The 14,452-nt window shown below is 39.8% G+C and overlaps 1 protein-coding gene across 12 annotated transcripts in view; it reads left to right on the forward strand.

The window, feature by feature from the left end:
- arvcfb (ARVCF delta catenin family member b) overlaps nt 1-12,858 on the forward strand; it is a 249,854-nt gene extending 236,996 nt beyond the window's left edge. For 9 of the 12 annotated variants that reach the window (XM_085293433.1, XM_085293422.1, XM_085293421.1 and 6 more), the window contains 5 exons: nt 148-235; nt 2,486-2,539; nt 4,175-4,266; nt 6,754-6,866; nt 9,950-12,858. In XM_085293433.1, the coding sequence (XP_085149559.1) occupies nt 148-235; nt 2,486-2,539; nt 4,175-4,266; nt 6,754-6,855 (336 nt within the window). In that variant the 3' untranslated portion in view covers nt 6,856-6,866; nt 9,950-12,858. The remainder of the gene's footprint in view (nt 1-147; nt 236-2,485; nt 2,540-4,174; nt 4,267-6,753; nt 6,867-9,949) is intronic. The other 3 variants (XM_085293429.1, XM_085293428.1, XM_085293430.1) reach the window with 3 other exon arrangements.
- Nucleotides 12,859-14,452: the final 1,594 nt, after the last annotated feature.

Raw genomic sequence — 14,452 nt, forward strand, 5'->3', positions numbered from 1 at the left:
GATACTTATCTCGTAAAATGTTATGAATTGTTATGCGTTCAGTTCGTACCCCACATTAGGTGAGAAAGTTCAATCTTTCCATACTGGGAACTGTTTGATCTGTATTATGACGTTACGATGTGCTTCCTGCTCCCTCTCCTCTCTCAGCTCACTGTGACGGCCACTCCTAAAGCAACCAAGAACGGCAAGCCGGGCTACGATGACACCACTCTGCCGCTGATGGAGAAGAACCAAGGTCAGTCAGCACGTGTGTGGTAGAGTGTATGCTGCTGTTTGTGTCTGTTTCGAGGACTAAAGGGGGTAGGACGAGGTCGGGGGAAAATGAAGACCACTTCAGTGACATTGTTGTGTAGCTCATTAGAAAGTAGTCCACCTATTCACCTCATGAAGAACGAGATGAATAATGTTAGGTCTCTTGTCACATGTGTAATCCTCAAAAATCTAAGATCAAAATAAAGACAGTAGCTACATCCTTTTTTAGTGTTTCATGTGTGCAGTAACTACTCCATATGACCTCCATATGTTTTGTTTTTTTAATTTAAGGTCCTCGCACCCTTTTGTCAAGTTGCTGATTTTCTTTTCACTGTTCTGTCAACCTCGAGGAGCGAATGATAAATCTCTGTCTCTTCAAGTTGTCAAGTTATGTTTTATACCCATCCAATGGGAACAGTCTCATTAGCTGCAGATGTTTTAATTTGCTCCCCATTATATGGGATGAATTACCCGTCCAGTGGGAACAAGCCATCAGACTGATGATAAAAGGTGCCCCCCCCCCCCCCCCCCCCCCCCCCCATTTTCAAGAACTCCAAAACTGAAAGTGAGCTCACTGTCATGCTGACCATGAATTTACTCTCAGTTAGTAGTCGTGGCAGATTAGCAGATAGAAGTCCCAGACCTTAACCTTCTAAGACCCAAACTCTGTCACGGCATGCTTTTTTAATTTCTCTTTGCTATTTGGGCTGATTGGGACCTGAGCCATGTAAAAACAAAGAGTTATGTGAATTTTTTTTTTACCTGATTTTTGTTCCTGAGAAAAATAAGATCCACATATGAGGACATTCGCTTTAAATTTCGATAGAACAGTGGCAGTATGATGTCCTCATAAGTGGATATCCGGCCCTAGCAGAGCAAAATTAAGGATTTTGGTCTAGACAACCCAAAATGGGATGTCCACATATGTGGACGCCAGGTCCTAGGAGGTTAACAGCTAACGGCTTCGTTGATACCAATAATAGGTAGTACTAATTAGGATGCTTTGACATGGTTATATTTAGTGCAAATCTCCAGGCCGCTTTGCAACCCATCTCCTTTTTAAAAAATGTGCATATTCACACTAAGCTGTTTCATGCGAAGACCTTAATATTTTAAAATACACTAAGGTTGATCAGTTCAATTTAAAAACAAAAAAAGAAGAAGAAAAAAAAGCAATAAGTACAAACATCAGCTGGATAGTGTAGATTCTGTCCTTTGTTATACAAAATGAGCTACTGGACTATTTTTTGCCATGGATGAATACACACGTGCTGTCATTTTTGGTAGCAGGAGTCCCATGTTTACTACACTGAAGGAAAATATTATCCAGGTAACTTCTTAATAACATGGTTTAGTTTTGTTTTAGTTTTGTTTTTTTTTTGGGGGGGGGTCACTGGATTTTTATAACATTGTCACTATTTAAGTCTGCATACCCAAATTACAGCACAGCATTAGCACAACATGTTTATTGGTGGACATTTACATAGAGTAACCCTACCGCTGGAGTCCTCAAAGCAGGTTCAAACCAAGTGCTAATGATTACTGGAGCAAGCATCTGACTCAGTGTGTGTTACTTGTTGGGGACATGTATGCTTTTCCCCCGCCTCATGGCTATATTGAAGCGCAGTGTTTGCACATTGCTACTACTTTCATCCTGCTCATGGTGACGCTTTGATGTGAAATGTCGCAGTAATGCTTTTGTCCATAGCGGTTAAAAAATAAAGCACATAAAATGGTAACTACAACTTCAGAAAGCATACTGCTGCTGTTAACAAAAACCTTGGTCCAAAAAAACATTAATAAAGAATTTTAAAAAGTTAAGAGCTGGATTTATAGAGACTGAGTTTTTGACTGGCGTAATGGTGTCAGGGATAAAGAAAATGTCCTCAACTTTAAGCCAGCGTGTATGGCTGCATCTGCAAGGTGCTGCGATAGAGGTTTTCTGTAACAGCAGTGTATATAAGGGGGTGGGAAGGGGACTTGTGAAGTATGTTGGCCCAACAACAAACATCTCATTGACAGAGGAGTCAGCAGCATAGCAGCAGTTTTTTTTCTTTATTTTTGCATCCATACATTCATATGAATCGCGGCACTCATGTCTGCCCACTCTCAGTTTGCATTATTCAATCACTGGCCGAGAACCATCGCCCTGAAAAGCAGCATCAGCATTGGCTCAGTGACTCAGTTTGTGTGTGTGCTGCTTTTGTACAAATGGCCTATGAATGCTTTTCAGGCACCAGGAAATGTGGCAGTGGTGATATGATACCTATGGATGAGCTGGGCCCAGGTAAGAGCCAGACTGCATGATAGTCCTTAGCCAAGGAAGAGCTAGTTCTCCTGTGATCTCACTCCAGAGTCCAATCCTCTGATTTGACGTCAAAGATATTTTTTTAATCTGAAAATTCGCCCACTAAATCCTCTCAACTTTGTATGATTGCTTTGGACCGAGCTTCAGACATGATGCTTTTTGATGCTGTATGCACGACCCCTCTCTTGACAAGATGTTTGTACAAAGCTGGGCCTGTATCACAAGCTCAACACCAAAGGATTTGGGTTGTTCTCTTACTACTTAATGAATATACTTTTAGAATATCACAGGATAGATTCTCCACCGTGCTTCCTTTAAAGAGCAGATTTTAAAGATGTAATTTGCAACTTTGACTATTTTGTAGCTCTCTCCTGTATTCATTTGTGATCGCTGATGGTCAGAGAATAAGATTATTTTTTACAAATAGGAGGGTTGCATCAGGACGGGCATCCGGCATAAAATCTGTGCCATATCAAATATGCTCATCTTTCCACTGTGGGGGACCCCTTGGGAAATAAGAGAGCAACAGAAAGTGCCTTTGAGTCCGTGTTATTGAATGCTGGTGTTCCTTATAAGGCAACTCACAAACCGACAGAGGAGTTGTGCAGATATTTAAATCAGGACTACATATTCTCTTACCTCAAAGCAGAATTTGAGACTTATTTATGATGGTTTCTGTGCTGACTTTTAATCAGGAGGAGTGCTTCTCCTGATTGAAGAAGGTAGAACTCAGAACCCTCGGCACATCAGGGTGACACCCCCCGAAAAATCTAAATAAATTACACAAAACATTTTTAAGCAATAAATAAAAAAATAAAAAAATGATGGTATTTAAAACTCAAATGCACATTTTTACCTCATCACAAGCATTTACTGAACTTAGTTAGATGGTTTAAGCGAAATGCTTGACACTTTAAAAACAGCATTACCCCTAGAAGTGACATCCTCTACTCTGAGACTTGATAAATAAAATGCCCCAGGCTACAGAATGCATAAAACACATTTAAAGGCCTGTTCTAAGGACACGCTTAATATCTCACTTGCTTGATGTGTTTTGTTTGAGACGCACTGAGGGTAAGTAACACGAGTACTGGCAGGTTTATAGGAGCAGAAACTGCTTTCACACGTGCACTGCAGCTCTGACCTTTTCTAGGACTTTCCCAGCAGAGGTGCACGTGAGAATGCAAATGTCTGACAGAGTCACATCAGGCATTAGCTAGCTCCCTAGCACTAGTCTGTGTGATGTCGGGTTGCAGTCGTGTGCACATCGTGCTGTTAATATTCCAGTGCATTCACCTCCAGCAGGTGGGCGTCATGTGTCCTGTCTTCTACACGTTGCTCCAGCACCTCCCTCACCTAAATCACATGGAGTGCTTTCTTTTAAGCGTGTCTTACACGTGAGAAAGGACTACTGTAGAATTTAAATTATCTAAAGTTCATGTGTGAAAGAGGCTTGAGAATTCGGAGGCACGTGTAGTCTCCTCTTCTTTCCTGGCACTCAGAAAAGCTGCCTCTTCACACAGTTTAAAATACATTTCTAAACTATTTGTCTCAGTTCAATGATAATCAGGGAAACAGAGGAATTATCTGACAATTGTTCTCTGACCTCATTAGATGGTTACTCTACCATTGACCAGAGGGACAAAGACTGCAAATACAAGACCGGCGACGGTTCGGTGGACCTGACAGAACGGGAACCATTAAAGGTATGGACAGAGCTCTTCTGATCTCCTGGGGGAACAGGGAATAGACAACGAGATAATGATGCCTCATTGAAATATCATCACGTCCTCTTCGTCTCTCTCTCTCTTTTTGTTTTCAATGGTGGTCCTCATTAGAGGCTGTTAATCCTATCGATTCTTTAAAGAGGCTGGAAGTTGTCGTTCTCTGCTAATAGTGCCACCGCAGCTGAGCGCTGTGGACAGCCTCAGATCTGTGAGCTAGCAGTTAATTGAGTGTAAGCATTTGGAGTCTGTAAAGTAATTAATCTGAGACTGATTAAAAGAACCGCCAACAAGTGCTCCTTGTGGAGACAACCCTTGCCTTGGCGATGAACAGACCGCCGTGTTATCGAATGGTCGTCTGCTGATTATACACACACATCACACAACAGCGTGTTAAGCTGATCGGCAATCCAGCCTCAAAGCAGAGTCACGGGCTAGTGGCCTCAGAGGATGATTTTCAAGTACTTTACGCTGTTTATTTTTCATCTTCGTTAACACAATATGGACGGGATTAGCCCTCGAGGCTCAAAAATGAATGATTCAGCTTAGATGTTTGATATATTTTCACATATTTGTTTCTCCAAAAGTAGCACGTGATTATATTTTGGTGTTAAAGTGATTTAAATTTACCTTTCAGATTAAAATATGTAGTTTTGTTGTTTTTATCTAAAGTCCAACTAGAATATTAGCTTGATATTTGCGTGAAGTGGGTAACAGTATCATAGTTTATGGTGCATAAAATTACAATGTAGCTACTTTTCTTCATGTGTACTTAGCTGCTCCTCATTTTCTCTTTGCTGTTTAAAATTGTAGATGTTCACATTCAGCATAGCCAGACATTCAGATAATGAGCGCAGTGTACGTGTAAGTAATCCCCGTGAGCCAAAGTTTCTGGCTTCATTTCAGACAGCTTCTTCTACTCTTTGCTCTCTATAATGTCACAGAGAGATGATGTCCTTCTGACGGTCATCTCAACACATCGCTCAGGATGTGAGCACAGAAGCAACGCCGCCTACAGTTTGTTTGCAACAGGCTGCTAATAAAAAAGAGGTTAAAGGGCACCTAGGTCCATTGTGAGATCATAAACTATATTTTTACAGTACTGGTATTTTAAGCAGTACTACAAACATGGCCTCAGACTTGGTGACCTGCCTGTTATGCCAGTACCAAACACCCGCCTGTTAGCATTAGCTATCATAAACTACCTGTAAGCTATTGTAAGGCAAATTTGTTGGATTGAGCATGGGCGCATGTTCTTTCTTACAGAGTAAACTTTATTTTTTTTATTATTATTCTTTTCTTTGTTATTTATTTGTTATATAGGTTTAAAGTTGGGCCTTGCATTCTGTGTTATCTTATCTGAGGACTAAAATGTTTCTTAAAATGTATGTTCATATTCAGGACGTCACTGTAATGGGGAAAAGCAATGTTTCTCTGCTCTCTGTGGCTGAAGTTTTCAAATTATCCCACCTCCTATTCTCGGATGTGTTCAGTGTAGCACGTATAATCACACACGTATAATCACTATGTCAAGTTGTCTGAAAGTTTCCTGTCAGTTTTAAGTTATTTTGTGGGCTCTTAGATCGATATTTGGTCACTTAATATATTGGCCAATATTTACAGACACACAAAATGTAAACAAATTTCTCTAACATTTATTAAATGTAGTTGTTTTGGAGTTCTTAAGAGAATGACAATCTAGTGTAAAAATAATCTTGTTTTGGGCGTTCCAGCAGGAAAGTTGTGCTGGACTCCAGGCTCTACCATCACCTCTGATTTAAACAGATTTTTCCCTACACTGACATTATTTAAATGAGTTAAAACCAAAGTTTTAAGAATATAGGTGTCAAGTCCTGACTAACGACACCATTATTGCTAGTAGTGGTGGACATACCGTGGGCAAATAATAGGACCGATCACAGTTTGGGTTTCAGGCTTTTCAGCTGAGTGAACAAAGTAAAGCCAAACTTCTCATTCATTCAGAAGGCAGAATAACAACAATAAGTGTAGCAGCTTCTGAAGTATATTTCAGTGACAACTATATTTAGGCTAACTAGAGCTAAAGATATAGTGTCACATCTTAAAAGCACAAACACTTTATTCAGCTCAGAAGGCAGCGGTAATCACAGCAAACAGTTGTTTGTCTTCAGAGTGTACAGGCCTGCTAGCATCGCTCCAAAGCTGTCTTTTAAGTCTGCTGCCTGTACTTCCCAGAGGTGTTCAGCCCGCTTTGAATGCAACTTGGCTACCAAAACGCGCTCTCTTCCCTCTTTCTTTTGCATGTTCTGGTTCGCTGTTTTGTAATCAACCCGAGTTCTTTCCAAGCTTTCCTTAAGGCAGGGAACTAACACCGGCTTCTCTGAACTTGGATGCATGTGTATTTAAGCAGGAGTGTACATGTGAAATGTATTGACCTCTTTTTATGTTTGACTGTGTTTTGTTTTTTAACCCGTGCTCCTTTGGCTACAGAATGACACAAATAGGAAACACTATATCAGGAGTAACAGGCCTGCAGTCAGTCTGGTGGACGCTTGTGATGTTAAGCCCCAGCCTGTTGACTCCTGGGTCTAAATGCATGCATGGTAGGTCTGAAAAATTGAAATCGCAAACAGGAGAAACTCCTCGCACCTTTCATGTTGCATCCTTTTCATCCTCCGCCTGCTCCTCATTTCTGCCTGTTTTCCTCTCACCCTCACACTTTGTCATGTAGACTTGCTGTCACCCTGCACCCAGATCAGTCAGGTGGAGAAATCACCTCTTTCTTTGCATAGAAATTACATTGTAAACAACTTTTGAGGATTTGTTTTGCGTAGAATTTGAAAGTGCAAGAAAACAAATGGTTAATATTTAAACCTCCCCCAAAAAACTTCTACTCTCTGTATCACATAAAAAGAAGGGTGGTGCTGGTCCTCTGTTCACAATTCAGCACCACCCGTCTCATTCAAATGTAGACCTATCCTCACTCATTGCTTCCCCCTGACAGTCTTTGCTGAAATTGGCAGCAAATGATGAAGGGGAATCATTCTTCTGCACTCTTGAGAGATCCTCCAGGGACTCTGTTTTGCCTTAATGAAAAGCAGCACGGAAAAAGAAAAAGATACACACACACACACACACACACACATACTATGTCTGCAGTTGTCGTACACGACATATCTCGGGTCAAAGCGAGACGATTTCAGATAAAGAACTCATGCAAGTTGATAAGCTGATGGCAGAAATCAGTGTGTATAATATGCAGGAACCCACACAAGTTTGCACTCCCATATATTGTGTTTGGAGAGGAGACACGATTCCGAGTGCATATATTTTAAGATCTGAAGTAGATGATTTGAAAGTTTTGTGTTTAAATTTCTGGTATGAGTGATTTCAAATAGGCTTATGTAACTTAGATTATCATATTGTGTGTAAGTTACAGAAAGAAACTTTTCTGTGGTTGAGAGAGAATCAAACACATCTCTACTACTGTTTGTTTAAATGCTGTTTTTCACCATTAGAGATAAACGTTTATTAGAAGCCTCTCTAAACAGTCATGTACCGTACATTAGTAGCATCCTTAAACATGGATGCTTGGTTAGGACCTGTAGGTGTCACACTGTAACACAACCCATACCCAGTTTTTGTTTTGTTTGTTTTTTTGTCAGTGTGCTGCCAAAAGTGCTCTGCTGGTGTCGTCACCGTCACAGAACGCAAAACTGAAATCCAACAACCGGAAAGGCTCAGACAAAATAACACTTTTACAAAAAACTGTCCCAGACACCACTTAAAGTCTTCTGCTTAGAGTTTGTGTGATCGTACCAGCTGCCACCCAGCCTGTCTCCTAAAGCAGATGTTACTTGGTTGTTTGTTTTCCTTGTAAAGCAAAATAGAGGACACAAATGTCAGGAAATGACACTCTAGGCATACCCAGTTCATTAAATGTGCTGGGTAGAAGAAGCAGTTCCTCATCCAAGAAATCGTATGAAACAACTTGGGTGTGTTTTGTGTGCATTTACTAGTTACAGTACATTAGCAACAGTTTTCTTTAGAGTGTGATTGACCATTTAAGCTGATCTGGGTGAGCTTCAGTAACTGCCTCACTGCTGTCGTCCTGTCCTCTGCCAGAATCCTCATGTCAGACCTCACTGCCTTTTTCGTTGACAGCATTTTATCTCAGTCATGTTCATCACTGGCCATTCAGTTCTTTCATCTCCATCCAACGTACTGTCGTAGGAAATACTTCAAAGGCTAGATCTTAGATAGAATGGTATGGTTTTTGGTATTTGTTGTAATTTCCAGCTACAGGTAATGATAAGGATGAATCATCAGGTGAGTCGTCTTCACTTCATTTAGCGCACGCAGGATTTCACACAGCACATTAAGCATCTGTTTTGCTGTCTCTCGCCTCCATTCTCCATCTGGATTGACATGATTGACGCTTTAAGAGTGACACAATTTTTCAAGTGCTGTGATAATGCCATATGATTGCTGACAAGAAAGAGATTCAAATTGGCATTCACAACTTTTAATAGTAACATGCTGTTTCAACGCTGAGAAAATCTGTTTTGGTGTGATATTTTTAAGGAAATGGCTGGTGATATTTTTTTGTCTTGTTGTCCCACTGATGTCCCTGCACAGTACACTAGCAGCTGAGATAGATGCATGCACACATTTGCTATTTACTGCTATGTGTTATATAAGACACATCCATCCAGGGACAGTGACAGAAGACAATGTCATGTCCTCTAAATACTTAAATACTAAATACTAGGATATAAAAGTATGCCACAGGATTAAGGATGCACCTGGTGAGTAATTTCTTAGTAGACTAACCTTAGAAAATTAGACAGCCCAACTAGTCTAAAACTAAGAAACACTCAAATATTAACTTAAATTTGAGAAACGTTTAATGGAAAATGTCAAAAACTAATAACAAAGCCATTTTACAATAATGAATCATGCTGCTTAACTGTGTAGCACCTTGCATCCTGCATTATCAATATTACACGTTATTCTCTAGACAGACAGTGAAGAAGAAAAAAACACTTAAACCGATGTTAAATATGGTGTGAAAGGAGTAGCAACTCTACTCTAAGGGAGAGCCCATCCATCTTTTGGAGAAAGCGATCAGTAGTGTTAACAAAGAGATGAGGCCTGGATTAACAGATTTATCGTGTTTCTCTACAGCATTGTGCCATCTGCTGGCAGATGGCTGCTTAACATTTGGTACACAATAATTTATGGCATTGGCCTCAATTAAAATTTTTAACAATTACATTAAATTACTAGTAAGTCTGGTACAGACTAGTGACAACAGCGACAATTCACGAACTCGCACAAAATCTGTCTAGCAGCTGGATTGTGCCTGGAGCATATGGAGTTCAGTAGCTTCCACTTATGAGTGGAAACTATTTTGTAAGAGCAGAAATACTAAACCAAAAAATTGAGCAGGGAATTATTTTAAATGAAAAAAAGACAACATTTTAGTTTTTGTCTTTTAATGGGCTCTACAGACAAGAGTGCGAATATGAAATGTTTCCAGCCATGTCCTTTAAATAATTTAAAATTGAAGTATTCAGATTTTTATCACTGATAATGTTTTTTTTGGAGGGGGGGGCATTTTGTACTGAAGCTCATCATTTACTGTTGCTTTAAACTGATTGTCTCTCTTGTCCATGTGCTTCAGGCTTAAAATAGCAACTCTGTGACGCTAGAAGAGGATCTCCCATATCACCACTGCCATTTCACATGGAACTCATCTTTGGAGTTGGACTTTGTACAGAAAAAGGGGATTTCACAAAAAAATAACGATCACAACGGCAACTACCCAGCAGCAGCCAGCATTCAGTCATGCTTTTCAGAGAAAATTTAAAAAAGAAAAAGAGACTACTCCTACTACTTTGTCATATCAACATTCCCACTGGACATCATGTGAGTTTTACAGTTCTGACTCTTGTTGAGCACAACCAGTGACAAAAAACAGACCGAGACCAATGCCGGCGGAACGATGGATATGTGATGGGGAAAGTGAAGTAAGCAAAGAAAGGAGAAATGGGATGTGTGTTGGAGAGAACCCTGATGGAGGAATAAAATGTTTTTATTTTAGCCTGCATCAAATTTTGTAGGTTGTGGAGAGTATCAGAGTCTGGTATTTTGATGTGATGGGTTGGAACAGATGTGTTTGAAGGTCACCGAATGTTCGTTTGATGGGATGGAAAAGGAAAGAAAGCGAGCCTAAGAAGAACTGTAGCATAGTGGCAAAACGTGTACTCCCAGCAGGACCCACCATGAACTTAAAATCCATTTGGGTTCACTGTGTTTTTTGAAGAAAAAAAAAGTTATATAAAGTTATTTCAAAGCCTTGCTTTGATATCAAATGTGTCAAACTGGTGATTGATGTCCATTTTTATAAAGTCTGAGGAGTCTGCAAGTTCTAGTCTGGAGGAAGGCAAGTGACATAGTGAGTACACGGGATGATGTTTCTGTTTGCACTGCATCACAAAAGTAAGAGAAAATGGAAACAAAAGCAACAAAGACTTCCTGTTTAACTGTGGTCGACACAAATGAGCCAGGCAGCGTGTCGACTTTTCTTCACAGAGCCGTGATTACGTGTGTAACCACCAGGTTTGCGTAGTGATGCAGTTTCATGGTTTCCCAGCTGGTTGCTGTATGTCAATGATGTGTATTAAAGAGGATATAAGAGTTTTTGTTTATAAATGATTTGTGCTTTTGAAAAGACAGGCATAAGTTCTTTTTTGTTGGAAAGATGGATCCAAAAAGGATTTGTTTTTGTTTTTTTTGTTGTTGTTGGGTTTTATATAAATGTATATTAGGCTCAAAAGGAACAAAAGAAAAGAAAAGAAAAAGAAAAATGAAGGAGAAAATGACATTTACTGACTTCTTAGTTGTATATTAATATCACATTGTTTGGAAAGCACATCTCATTTGATAGAAGTTCATCATGTTTGTAAGCAAGAAATAACCACGTAACTTAAATGTGTGTCAGTTATCGTTACACAGCCGATCACCTATTTATATTTTGTGTTTAAAAAAAAATGTTACAGGAAAAACAAAATTTATCTGCAGTTTTCTTTATGAAGGCGATGCATCTGTGTTTGACTTCATCTCTCTGGAGGGGTCAGAGGTCACACAGCTTGATAAGAGGTGGCAGTGTTAATCAAAGTCGCGTTTCTTTCCCCAAGCAAGTACCATCGACTCTCCGACACCAGTACATCTTAAAGAGAAATATTCAGTCGTGAGCATGAAGAAAAATCTGTACAGATGTTTATATTCTATTCTTTCCAAGTGCCAGGTTTTGTTTTTTTAATTTTGTCGTCTTTTTATTTGTGTGTGACGTCATTCGGATATTAACTAAGTCCTTCGTGTGCAGGAAGAGTGTGCAGGTGGATGATTAGGTGTGGTTAGAGGCAAAACAACAACAAAAGAAGGTTGCATCCCTCTGTACAAATTCAAACATCAAGTTTGACCATATAGTATATATTTTTACAGCGTTACAGGGTGGGCAGCTGAGATGCAAGAAAAGGGCCGTGGAAGAGAATCCAATCTGAGGTTGTTTCACTCGTGCGTCATCAAGGCGAATGGCATGTGCCTGCATTCAAGTATGACTTTTCTTTGTGACGTATGTGACTCTATGAAGCTTGCATATTTTACACAGTGTTTATAAAGATGTACGTTGTGGTAAAAATCAATGAACTACAAAACAAACAACTTATTGTATAAATTTTATTTTCACAAGTTAAAAAAGAAAACACGATAATACCCAGCATCCCTTTCGTGTGTGTGTGTCCTCAGACGTGTGTGCTGTCATTAGACCCACATGACTGTCTGTTCCTAACTGCACTACGCAGTGCCACAACCAAAGGATCTGGAGTTGTATTTACACACATTTAAAAAAAAAAAAAAAACAGGGGGTTTAGGTTTTGTGGATGTGCTGCCCTTATGTACATTTACAAAATAAACATGGACACACACACACACACACTAAATCAAACAGGCCTACCTGTGTAGATATATCTGAATCAAGACCGTCAAAATAAAGTAACTGTACTACTCAGTAGCAGATGTGTTTGTACCTATCATGTGCCTTAACCTTTTCCATGGTAGATAAAGATAAGTGTTTTATATAAACTCTATTCCTCCCCTTCAGCTGTCATCTCTCCATTCCCTATGTTCACCTTCTCCTCCCCCCCTGTCAGCCCCTCTTCTCATTTTTCCCTCGACTCCGCCCATCACTTCATGGATCCTGCATCATCACCACCACCACCACACCCAGCCCGACCCTCACCCACTCCCAGCCCCTGAGTAGTTTAGACTGTTGGTGGCTTTCTGCCCTCTATTACATTGTATTATAAACTTTTAAAAAGATAGACTTGTTGGAAGAATTGGTTTGATTTCCTAGAGGAGTACAGTTGTTAATGCTTTCGTAGCGAGCAGAGGCGATGCCACAGTGACAGAATGTATGTTAATTTTACTAATACCCAGAGGCAATTATTACGCTTGTTAAACATAACGGAAAAATACTGGTTTGTAGAATATAAATTTGGTGTGTTTTCAATAAATCATGCCTGGAAAGAACTCTTTGCTCTGCTCCGAGTCTTGTTTTATATCATGTGTGATGAATCCACCCAGGTTATTCACTCACATCGGAGTTTCATTTAATTCTCACAGGGAAAATTTTACTGTGGAACTACCTTTCAACCAAAGAAATATTTTCAATGAAAATTACTGAGTGGATTATTGATACCAAGTGGGATAGCAAAATTCCGAAATGTATTTCATCATGGTATTGAAATCACCTTCCTGATAAAATGCTTTCTGTTACACCAGGAATGTTCACATTAACTTAAAATTTACTTCAACACAATAATAATTTAAAACATGGGGAGAGTCCGGTGAGTGCACATGAGGAACGTGCTCAGAAATCAGGACTCATCTGACCAACTGTCCAATTCTGATGAACCTGTGTGAACTGTAGCCTCAGTTTCCTGTTCTTAGCTGACTGATGTCTTCTGATTCAAGGTTCTGCACGTCATGGTGTAGAGGTGCTCTTCTGCACACATTGGTTGTAACAGAGTTGCTGTTGCTTTCCTGTCAGCTTAAAGCAGTCAGACTACTCTCCTCTGACCTTTATGACTTCTGTCATCAACGATGCATTTTCACCCAGAGAACTGCCGCTCACTGGACATTTTCTGTAAGCTCTATAAGGCCAATCATCTAAAATGCATTTAGCCCAGCCATGTGGAGGCTCAGAAGCAGGGCCATATCCAGAGGTTTTGAAATGGGGTGGACGGACCCGTGGGAAATAAATTAATATCAAAACTAAGAACCAAACAAAAGCAGTTGAACATTGAGTTATAAAGTTATTAATGTGCACAGACTTCCAGCCTCCAGCGGCCCTTTAACAGTATGGGGCCCCAGTGAAGCACAAGTCAGATAATGGCGCTGTAATAAGACATAGTCTGGTTACAATGGTAAACATATTTACCTGTACGAAGTAGGAAAATAGTGTCTCACACATTGTTCATCCTTTAGGGAATTGTAGGCAGTGGAACAAACCACTGTGAGGTACATGAGGGGGGAGTCCCTCTTTTAAACCTTACAAAATTAATGTTTTCCATTTGTAACTGAACCAAGAGCTTAAACTGTTCAAGAGACAAAGATGCTGGTATCTCCCGGGGTTAGTGTTTTAAATCTGTACCCAAAGAAAACAGCAATCTAAGCAAGAGGGTCTTTATTCTGAATGAAATCCAGCTTTCAAGTCAAAGGAGGCTCCATCTCTTTTAAGATATTGTGTGAATTCAGAACAAGAAGGCCATTTTTAAAAATTACGATCTCACTATTTTACTAATGCAGAAAAACAGGACTTTTTTTGGTCAAGTACACATACACATGTTAACCTTTGGCAAAGGAATTTGTGCATATACACCCTTCACACAGGATGTTTTGCAGCTCACTGGGCACACGTGGAACAAATAACATTAACTCATTCAGTCCTCTCAATAAGCTGTGTCACTACATAGGATGCACCACAACCAGGATCCTAGATCTCATAGCCATCATTAGTGTCATTAACTATGCATATGCTTTAATGTGGTGTTAAGACACGCTTATACTGTGAACAGTAATTCACATGACAAGTTACAACAATTGGTAATGGTTTATAAATTAG

The sequence above is a fragment of the Mchenga conophoros genome, linkage group LG12 (genome assembly GCF_057382185.1).
Source record: "Mchenga conophoros isolate Kocher_MC1m ecotype Shallow Benthic linkage group LG12, M_conophoros_male_GT1.1, whole genome shotgun sequence".
Classification (NCBI taxonomy): Eukaryota; Metazoa; Chordata; class Actinopteri; order Cichliformes; family Cichlidae; genus Mchenga; species Mchenga conophoros.